The sequence below is a fragment of the Panulirus ornatus genome, chromosome 17, assembly GCF_036320965.1.
Source record: "Panulirus ornatus isolate Po-2019 chromosome 17, ASM3632096v1, whole genome shotgun sequence".
Classification (NCBI taxonomy): domain Eukaryota; kingdom Metazoa; phylum Arthropoda; class Malacostraca; order Decapoda; family Palinuridae; genus Panulirus; species Panulirus ornatus.
Window position 1 is genome coordinate 19,226,980 of NC_092240.1, and position 11,442 is coordinate 19,238,421.

Sequence of the window (11,442 nt, forward strand, 5' to 3'; positions counted from 1 at the left end):
GAGTATTCCTGGGAAATTATATGGGAGGGTTTTGATTGAGAGGGTCAAGGCATGTGTAGAGCATCAGATTGGGGAAGAGCAGTGTGGTTTCAGAAGTGGTAGAGGATGTGTGGATTATTGTTTGCTTTGAAAAATATATGTGAGAAATACTTAGAAAAACAGATGGATTTGTGTGTAGCATTTATGGATCTGGAGAAGGCATATGATTGAGTTGTGGAAGGTATTAAGCATGTATGGTGTGGGAGGTAAGTTGCTAGAAGTAGTGAAAAGTTTTTATTGAGGATGTAAGGCATGTGTATGAGTAGGAAGAGAGGAAAGTGATTGGATCCCAGAGAATGTCGGTTTGCAGCAGGGGTGCGGGATGTCTCCATGGTTGTTTAATTTGTTTATGGATGTGGTTGTTAGGGAGGTGAATGCAAGAGTTTTGAAGAGAGGGGCAAGCATGCAGTCCGTTGTGGATAAGAGGGCTTTGGAAGTGAGTCGGTTGTTCGCTGATGATACAGCACTGGTGGCCGATTCAGGTGAGAAACTGCAGAAGTTGGTGACTGAGTGTGGTAATGTGTGTTAAAGAAGAAAGCTGAGAGTAAATGTGAATAAGAGCAAGGTTATTAGGTTCAGTAGGGTTGAGGGACAAGTAAATTGGGAGGTACGTTTGAATGGAGAAAAACTGGAGAGAACTGTAGAGGGTGTGCTGAAATGGTTTGGACATGTGGAGACAGTGATTGAGGAAGGTTTGACAAAGAGGATATATGTGTCATAAGAGGAGGGAACAAACAAAGAGATTGGGGAGACCAAATTGTAGATGGAAGCATGGAATGAAATAGAATTTGAGCAACAAGGACCTGAACATACAGGAGAGTGAAAGGCTAGCACATGATAGAGGGAATTGAAATGATGTGGTATAAAGGAGTCTACTTGCTTTCAGTGGACTGAACCAATGCATGTGAAATGGCTGGGGTATACCATAGGAAGGTCTGTGGGGCCTGGCTGTGGATAGGGAGCTGTGGCTTTGATGTATTACATATGACATCTAGAGAACAGATGTGAGCAAATGTGGCCTTTCTTAGTCTGTTCTTGGTGCTATCTTGCTGATGCGGGAAATGGCGATCAAGTATGAAATAATCTCCACGAGCTTTTCACTATTTTCATTTTTAGTAGTGATTACTCCCTGCCCACTAATCATACCCTCAGCTGCTACATTACCCACTCTCATTTAAGTCACCTTTTATTAATACTCAGGCCTTCATATCAAAATTGTTGACACATTTATTCATCTCTTTTTCTTAAACCCCCATTAGTCTTCCTCACTCATCAGGTGCATAGGCACAAACATTCACATACCTCTCATAACCCACCTATATTTATACTCTTATCATTCTTGGGCTCACTAACATACACTCTTCAGACACTTCTACAACTCCTTCAGCAGATTTTTTTTTTCGTGTTTAATGCTCCAGTCACAGACAAAAGTTTACATCAGGGTCGGGCCTTAATTGAAATATAGAGAGGTTAATGAATGGGAAAAAGAACATTTAAGGGAAAATGTTTACAAATTTTAGAGGAAGTGAAAAACCTGTCTTTATAAATATGTTAGTCATAGCTCTTAGGAAAGACCTGAGATTTCCAAAGCATCAAGGTGTTGGGAAAGAAATGTATCAAAATTGCACACCTTGAGTTGCCAATGGCCACATATTAATCATTTGATGAAGCAGCATGCCAAGTATTGTGTTGTCTAGCTAGTGCTCGGGGCACACAAGCAGCCAGTTCTCAGGAGCAAAGGCCAAAGTAATACCTGTAGAAGAGGGAAAGTGAACCAACATTGTGGCATAGGGTAAGCAGGTCAAGTTCAGAAGCTGGCCAGGGAGAGTTTATAAGTCAGACTGCATTCGACTCCATTCTGTCAGGTAAGAATGCAGAGCTAGAAGCACCCCAGAAGTGTTAATCCTTTAATGCTTACACTCACACCAGACCACCTAACTTTACCCTTAAGAGATTTCCAATCCATTTTTCTCCTTCCTCTTGACTTTAGTTTAACTCAGAGCTTATCTCCTCACATATACTCCTGCTTATTCTGGTTTCATCCACACACATTCATTTACCCCAGTTTGAGCTTTTGAAGAGAATGAGCTCTCCTTTCATGGCTCTTTCTTCTTTTCCAACTTTTAGAAATTGCATAGGGGGATGTATTTTCAGCACTGCTTCTTGTGCGACACACTGGGAATACATAAATATTCTTTCTTTCTTATCATCATCAGTGATAAAAAAATCACTTTCATGTTAATTGTAATATCGAACTCATGGAGTATTTTTTCATGATTAAGAATAACCCACACACACAGTGCACCTTGGATATTAAGACTGCTGCAGTGGAAGGGTTACAAGCATGCAGGTTCTGTCACCATTCATGTAATGAGTAGGAAATTGAAACAACTAGACATTTTTAAGGGGGGTTTATATTATCAAAACTGTTTAGTATTCAGTGCTTATTTAGAAGATAGAGAAACATGGTGTCAAGTTGAATCGGAGTATACACAAAGTGGCTAATGTAAACCAGGGAGCAGTGAGTGATGCCTGGCCTTGGGTGGAAGGCTCTGGTTTTGGTATGGTGCATTATACATGTTAGCCAGAGATTGGTTGTGTACATATGTGGCTGTTGTTTGTTATTGATGTTACCTCAGTGAAGCTGGAAAGGCAGTTAGGTGTATTATAAAGATTTGCATTTGTGTACATACATGATATTTCATTACTGAATCATATCATTGGTTTGTTCCCAGGCTTGGCAGCAGATGTTGGAACATTACAGCGCCTTCCAAAGATTATAGGAAATGAGAGTCTTGTTCGTGAGTTGTCATTTTCTGCAAGGAAGATGTTTTCCAGTGAAGCATTTAAGTGTGGCCTTGTGTCAAGAATCTTTGTGGATAAGGAGAGGTAAATACTGAATACTAATAGACAGAAAAATTAGGTAAGAGCATTGGGTAGAAATACTTTGTAGGAGCATTAGGTAGAAATAATCTGTAAGAACGTTAGGTAGGAGCCTCTACAAACACTGCGCTAAACTTGCCTCTGCCATTAACCAGTTAAGGATGAGGCACTAAAGGCTAAGAAGTGGCACTGGAGTTCACTAGCTATAGAGACTCAATTGCAGTTAACACCCCCTTGAAGGAGTTACAGAGAGGAAAAGGCATCAAAGATATGAATAGAAATGCTTGTACTTTAAGAATAACCACATCTAATGATTGTTGTGTATATGAATTCTGTATAATCTCTATTCATTAATTTACAAGTTTTTATTGTTTAAATTTATTTGTTGTTTGTACCCATGTTTTTCTTCACCAATAAAGTAGATGCTAATAAGCAGTTGTACTTACGGTTTTGATGTCTCAGTATGGAGATTTAGTGATATTAAAAGCTGAAAAGTAACACTTGAACCAATTGTTGAAGAATTAGATATGTTTGGTTAGTACATTATGTCACTTGCCTTCACTGACATAGACAGAGAGGTATATAGAAAAGTAATAAATATGAGAGAATGACAGTGTTCACAGTTGCATTTATTTGCACATCAATTTATAACCTAAACAGACTACAGTGAGAATTCTTCCAGAAAGAGACGTGAGATTGAACCTTGTGTATCCTTGGTGTATATGGCTTAGAAGTAACACATGGTAAATCATAGATAAGTCTTCAAGCTCAAGTAAGTGCTTAGTTTTGATGAGTAAAAGCTTAGTTGAAGTTTTAAGAAAGAATACACTAAGGAATTACTTTTTGGAATACTTTATGTTTGGGATGTAAGAATTTTCTTTGTATATTTTCAGTTTGCTAACAGCTGCTTTGGATATGGCTTCTGTCATTGCCAGTAAATCTCCTGTGGCTGTTCAAACTACAAAAATGGCCTTGATACATGCTCGAGACCATTCTGTCCAAGAAGGGCTAGATTATGTGGTAAGTAACTGATATAAATATGAAGTAGCTCATCCTGTAATACCTTAAAATTTCATGGGTTCCCTATGTTTTTAGATGATTATCATTCTCATCCCAATATCACAGAATGTATCAGTGTGATACACCCTTTCAGTTCACTTACATATCTTCAGCTTCATTCCAATGTGATAAAGTGAACAAAGGCTTTCACACCAGTATCATGGCAATTTTGATTTTTTCATAAACATTTAAGGGCACACTTTCATAGATGCATATCTGCACATAATGGGAATGTATGTATAAAGTGCATAGTAGGAAAAGTAACTGCAGAGGAGAAGAAGTGCAACAATCAGGAACAAATATGCAATGATACTAGTGAAGGAACAGTCGTGATGGTACATAAGCAATGAAACACTCACTTCCTAGAGATAGTAATATACTGATAATGGGGGACTTTAATTATATTGAGATAGAATGTGGGTATTTGGATTATCATGATGAAAGTCCTGGAGATACAGATTTTTGAGAGTGTATGCAGGAAAATGTCCTATGCTGACATGTCACAGTTTACTAGAATGAGAGGGACTGATACACCATCATTGGTCAATCATATCTTCACACATACTAGCATGGATATTAAGAACATTTTATATGATTCACCAGTGGGAAGAAATGATCATGTATTGCTCATGTTTGAATATGAGGTAAATGAGGACATTAAAAGAGGAGAGATGAGCTAGGACATACAGAGGAGATATAATTATGGACACTACACAGACCTCAATAATTTCTCTGATAGTGTAGATTACAAAATGGAGTTAAGGTGCCTGAAACCAGGGCATTTTGATGAGAGATTCTGAGAAGAAGAGTAGAGACATGGATACCTCAAGCCTCAAATACAGAGGGAATGGTAAGGAAGAGAAAGTAATGATTTAAAAGATGCCAAAAAGCAAGGAGATTCGAAATGTTCAGTGGTGAATATATAGACAGCACTCCAACCAGTCAGTGTTTGCAATGTATAAAAATGCACAGAATGAGCATAGCAGGATAAAAAAAAGGAGGAATAATGAATCTTAGAATAGAATATCATGGGGAAGGCAGATAGAAATTTACAATTTTTCTATAGATTCATTTGGAATTAGTTTTCAGTCAAGGGGCAGCCAATCAGGCTAAAGATTTTACAGGAAAAAATGAAGAGAGTGACAAGGATATATGAGGAACTGAATAACATGTTCAAAAATGTTCTGACAGTTGAAGAAACTTTACCTTCAACACTAGTGAGATGAAATGGGAAAGAAGTTTTGGAAATCACTGAGATATCTAGAAAAGATATGAAAAGGAAATTACCTCAACCATACAAGGCTCATTTTCCAGATGAAATTTTGCCATTTATGCTAAAGATGTGACCGGATAAAGGCAAAGTGCCAAGGGAATGGGAAAGGGCATGTCATACCTATGTATGAGAAAGGAGACTGGGAACACCTGTTGAAGTACAGGATGGTAGCAAGTTTAGTGTGTAAGGTTCTGAAAAAAGATGGAAAGCATGTTTATGACTTTTTTTATAGAAAAAAAAACTAAATGAGACAGTATGGTTTAAGGGAAGGTCATGCATAACAAACCTTAGTTCTATGAGAGCGTGAGCTCATTTCTGGACAGAAGGGAACTCTGTGTGGACTTTGTAAGTGGACATCCCGAAAGCATTTAACCCTACACTAAATGGAAGGCTGATTAAAAATCTGGATCACCAGGCAGGAGTAAGTGGAAAACTCGTTTGATAACTATAAGATTTTTCAGTAGGAGGGAACAAAGGTCACATGTTAGAGGAGCCTCTTCTTGATCTATATAAATGACTTGCCTATAGGTATGGAATCCGACCTGAATGTGTTTGCAGATGATTCAAAAGTCACGAGGGAAGTATAAAACAAGAAAGATTGCATCAGCTTACAAGTGGACTTCCACACAGACTCCAAACTTGGTCTGAAACATGGTTGACGAAATTCAGCATGAGTTGATGTAAAGCAATGAGAATGGGACAAAGTGAAAGATGGCCTCACTGTGATAATTATCTAGCTGCAAATAAGCTTCAGAATTCTGTGTTTGAGAAGGATTTGGGAGTCAACATCATCCCAAACCTGTCACTAGAGTTCTATATTTGGAGAATTGTATAAAGGAAACAAGCTGTCTCCTGCCAGATATCAGGATAGCTTTCAAGTATATGGATAAGGAAATATTTAATAAGCTATTCATATCCCACATAAGGCCAAAATTAGAATGTGCTGTTCAGGTTTGGTCATTGCAACTAAAGGAGCACAGAAAGCCAATAAAGAAGGTCCAGAAATGGACAACATAGATGGTGCCAGAATTAAGAGCTAAGTTACTGGCAAAGGCTGGAGGATTTATATTTACCCACCTAGAAAGAGAGAAGTGTAAGAAATGTCCTGATCACAACTTTTAAGTTTTTAAAAGAAATTATGTGGACAGTAAACAGTTCTTTGAGAGATGCAAGGATAGAGCAACCAGAGGACATAACATGAAATTAAGTAAGAACTTTTTAAATAGGATGTAAAGAAATACTTTTATGATATAAAAGTGGTGGATGAATGGAATAGAATGGCTGAAGACATGGTTAATGCAGACATCATATATAGATTTAAGGGGTTGTTTGATAGTAAAGAATGCTCAAGAGATGGGGCCCCACAAGTGTAAGACTCCCTCCATGTACAGTACTTACTTACTGACTTCCTGCCCCAGGAGTCCCATCTATTCTTATGAGGCTCTTGCAGCACACAGAAAGCAGGCCACATCCACCATTCAATACCATAGGATTTAATGTTTTGTGATGGTATGTTTGCATTGGTGTGCAGAGAGAACAGGGTAGTTGAGTAGTAAGTGCTCGGTGTCTTCTTTAGTTGCATTTGGGTTTAAGGGGTCTTGGGATATATTGAACAAATGTGTGTAGTGTTGTCATGATGGATTATATCCAGAGTGTGACTCGAGTTTGTCTGGGAAGTATTGTTTCTGATGGGTGTATGTGTGATGTGTTGAAGGTTGAAACTGATTTGGGAGGTCAGTGGTTTAGTCCTTGTCAGGTTATTTCGGTGTGTATGTATTTTGCTGGTGTTAGTTGGAGGTTGAAATTGAGTAGGGAGGTCAGTTATTTAGTCCTTGTTGGATTATATCCGTGTGTATGCATTTTGCCAGTGGTGAATTTGCTGGGGAAGGTAAGATCTGTAAGAAGAGGTTACTGTTGTGTGAGGCAGGGGTAAGCTTCTTATATCTACTCGGAGGTTAGTTAAAAAATGCCTTGGATGTGAGGCGTCTAGTGCTATTAAATAGCACTGGGGGCCTTACATGTTGGGAGGGATCTATATTGGGAGGATCTTTGTTTAATTGTGAAGGGGTCGAGTGTTTGTGGATGCTAGGCAGCCAGAGATTATTCTGAGTGCACTATTTTGTGGTTTGCAGCACTATTATATCTGCTTTTGATATTGTGGAAGACCAGGCAGGTGGGGCATAGCTTACAGGGGGGCAGATGAATTGTTTGAATAAGATGTTGAGGGATTCTTTTTCACATCCAAGTCTGATGCCATTTAGTATTCAAAGGTCATTTAATTTGTGTATTACTTTTGTATTTATAGTATTCGTGTAAGGAGTGAATGTCGTGTGTTTCATATGTGATGCCTAGAATGGTTGGTGTTTTACTCATTGCGAAAGACTATCAATTCAATTTGACTGGAGGGTGTGAGCTGCATTCATGTTTGCCTGGGGTTAAAAGAGTAACTGAAGATTTTTGTAGAGATGCAGACATTCTGCTCTGGGTGAGCCATTGTTCCAGTTGCTTAATGTAATGCTGCATGTTTGATGTTGCAACTATGGTGTCAGTGTTGTGATATAATTGTATGGTCATCTATATACCATGTGTAATATCACACATCCTTAATGTAGAGCTACCACAGCTGCTAGTTCTTTGTCAGGATATCCATTTGCTAGTATCTTAGTTTAATGGAATCATTTGTTTTTACAGGGAAATATGAACATGTTAATGCTACAAAGTGAAGATGTGCGAATTGCTGCTATGGCTCAAATGAGCAAAGGAGAGACTAAGGCAACATTTGCAAAACTCTAAAATGAAGTGTGCCAATATTTTCTTCAAGATTCAGAAACTGAAATGAATTGAGAGAAGTAAGGTAGCTTTGTAAAAATTACATGAATTGTGTGAATGGAAGAAATTTTAACTTAGGTGGTGATTCAGCAATATGTGTCTCTTTCTCTCTCTGTCTGATTTCTTCTTTGTCATAAGCAGTAGGCCAGTTGATTTGAGTCATCAGTGGATATATGAATGTGATAGAAGCACTTTATTATTTTCTTAAAGTTAATGTTTTTTTGTGGGTTCTTACATTGAAGACTCATTACAAGTCTACACATTCTGATGCACACTGACCATAAATTATGATTTCTTGCTCAAGGAAAGTGGTTGCCCTACTAAACAACCTGAAAACTTTTGGCTTGGAATTTTTGCCATTAGGATTAAGACTAACTGTAATACTCAGTTAGTTGGAAGGTTTTATGGTTAGCAGCAGCAGTATATTCTAGACATATAGTTCCCCACAAAAATTATAATTTCTGCATATCAGCTCTCAGAATTTGAAAGCACTTTTCTGCTAAATTTGGTTGGTTTTTGCTAGACTTGGGTTATCTTTAATATGATAGTGGGCAAAAGAATTAAAACCTTGCCTTTACTTCTCTAATGATGGGTTATTTAATTCCAGATTTAGACTTTACATCTGTAATCATCATTACCTAGAATTTTTCATTGATGACAATCTCTTTTCAAACTGTATAAAAAGCACTTCTCTCTCTGGAAACAAGCAAGGTTTATGGTCCTGATGGCATCCATCATCATGTATTGAAAGAATCTGTCTCTCAAATTACATCCATGCTCGCTCATCTGTTCCGTTTCTGTGTAAAAACCATAACTTTACCTTCTTGGAAATATTTGTTAGTTCATCACATCTTTGACATCTATCATTTCCAAAGTCTTTGAATCCTCCCCAACTCATATATCCTTTGTCATCTTGAAGTGCAGTCTTCTCTCTGATCATCAGTATAGCTCCTGCATGCAAGATCCTTTGACGATATTCCTTTCTTATTAACATACGATCATCATTCCTGAAAGATTTGGGGGAATCCTGTGTAGTTACCCTTGACATATCCAAAGCTTTTGATAGGGTGTGGCATCAGGGTCTCATCTCTAAGCTCCCCTCATTTGGCTTCCCTCCCTCACTTTGCTTCTTCATATCTATCTTCTCTGGTAGATATGTTCATGGATCAACCATTTTTCATCAACAGCAGTGTCCCTGAAGGTTCTGTTTTACTCAACACTGCATTCCTCCACATCTTTCAATTCTACTTATTCTCTCATTTGATCTGCATTGCTTTTTGAGACAACTTCCTCAATAAGCTTGGACTTGATATCTCAGTGGGGCAGACGAAACTTGACCCATTTGCCCTATGCCACAATGTTGGTTCACTTTCTCTCTTGTAAAGGTATTACTTTGTTTTTGCTCCCCATCATTATCTAGACCACACAAAATTGACTTGGCAAACTGCTGCATCACAAGGGTAATTTGTGATTGTTGACAATTCAAGGGTGGGCTATTTTGAAAACTGTTTCTCTACACCTCGAAGCTTTAGAACTCTCTCCCCTCTCATGCCTTTTCCAGTAGCTATAACGTGGTACATTTTAAAGACAGGTTTTTCAGTTCCTCCAGAATTTGTAAATACTTTCTCTTGTGTTTTCCCCCCTTTCTTTAAGCTTTTTATATTTCAGTTAATGCTTGGCCCAGATGTGGACTTTTGTTCATGGCTGGAGCCTCCATAAAAAACAATCTTTTCAATCCACTTTAAATTGTAAATGAACCAGTAGTTTCAGATACATTTTGATGAACATTGACCATACTCAGAACAGGATGTTAAGTAGTTGATATTGTTCAAGAGAAATTGGAGCTAGGTGGTATGATTAGTTGGTGATGCTGTCATATACATTATACACTGTGTATTGCTACATACTTTACTTGTTTTTCAAATTGGTGTCTTGTACAACATGAAGAGATACAACTTGTTGATACTTGACAGTAATTGAAAACAAGCTTATTCCAGTGCAATCAGATTTCTTTAGGGCCTCTCAGGAATGACTTCATGGTATATTGATGGTGCTTTTATAGTGCACTGAGAGTATGGTGGATTATGTGCCTTAAAGTCTGGAATGTTGATGGAGTCATTATATAACCAAAGTAGTTTGATTGGTTAGTGCAGTAAAGTCAGAATGAATGCAAAAAAGAGGGAGAGTTCCCTTGCAAGTAAAGTGACTTGGTAAAACTTAAATTTTTGAAAAGACATTTACACATTGTAGGGAAATAACAGTATAGCATTAGGTTGTAGGACATTTTGCATGAAATATATGGGTCTACACTGGGAAATAGATAAATGAATAAGATGGTACTTGGACTCTAGGTTTTACAATTTAGATTTTAGAGCATATGACTTCATCTTGAATTCATATTTACTGGTAAAATATTAATATTTGTGTATTTGATATACTCTGTAAATAGTTTTTCCTAATAAATCAATACATTTACTTTTTGTTATTATCCAAGAGAAATATATAAAAAGTCACTTCAGGTACCAAAAAAAGGGCATGATACAAGTGTTCCTTCATTACTGCAGGGATTGCATGGGTCTGCTTGATTAAATTCTGGCCTTAACATTGCTATTTGATCAGAATTTTTACCTTTGGAAATTTGTGGGTGGCTTGAGAGATTAACTGTTTTCATGAACATCATACTTGTTTCCTGAGGCATCTTTTGAATGACTAATTTTTTTTGTGATGCAGTACTGTATTGCAAATAATTATTTTTCAGGGTTTACAGTGCTTGCTAGTGTATTCTACATGTAAGTTATCCCTTCTGCAAAACTCTACTCTGAAAAAATGGTCACGGTAACTAGAAACAATAAAAATTGTTTAAATTTTGACTTTCCAATATCATTTCTGTAAAAAACAGTTACTGTAAATGCATTATGTTATAACATTCTCATTACCATGTGTGGAAATACATTAAACAGCAACAATGCATTATTGATTAAGGTACAGAAGATGAGAGCCCAGGGGCCATGAGCTATTGTAGGTGTAGTATTCTAGTGGGGAAGGAGGGGTCAGTTTTGGTAGGTTGAGGAATAAGAGATGGTCTTTGCACTGGAGCCTACATGCTGGTATTGGTAGGCGTCAGAGATGAGGCTCTACAATGAAACCTAACAGGAAGATGAAACGTCAGGAGTTACGTTGGGACTATTACCGATGTTGGAGGCGCCCAGAGGGCATCTTGTGTCTGCTGTCACATCGCCAAGACTTCTGGTACTGGAATTGTGCACTTGTCTAGAACGAGTGAGCCAACTGCTTGACTGATTTTCTGAGGTGATACCCGGGTATATAAAAAGCAGGAAAGTCTGATCATCGAAATGGAA

The 11,442-nt window shown here is 37.7% G+C and overlaps 1 protein-coding gene across 4 annotated transcripts in view; it reads left to right on the forward strand.

The window, feature by feature from the left end:
• LOC139754599 (delta(3,5)-Delta(2,4)-dienoyl-CoA isomerase, mitochondrial) overlaps positions 1-10,558 on the forward strand; it is a 32,681-nt gene extending 22,123 nt beyond the window's left edge. For all 4 annotated transcript variants that reach the window (XM_071672021.1, XM_071672018.1, XM_071672020.1 and 1 more), the window contains exons 5-7: positions 2,775-2,928; positions 3,816-3,942; positions 7,946-10,558. In XM_071672021.1, the coding sequence (XP_071528122.1) occupies positions 2,775-2,928; positions 3,816-3,942; positions 7,946-8,047 (383 nt within the window). In that variant the 3' untranslated portion in view covers positions 8,048-10,558. The remainder of the gene's footprint in view (positions 1-2,774; positions 2,929-3,815; positions 3,943-7,945) is intronic.
• The last annotated feature ends 884 nt before the right edge of the window (positions 10,559-11,442 follow it).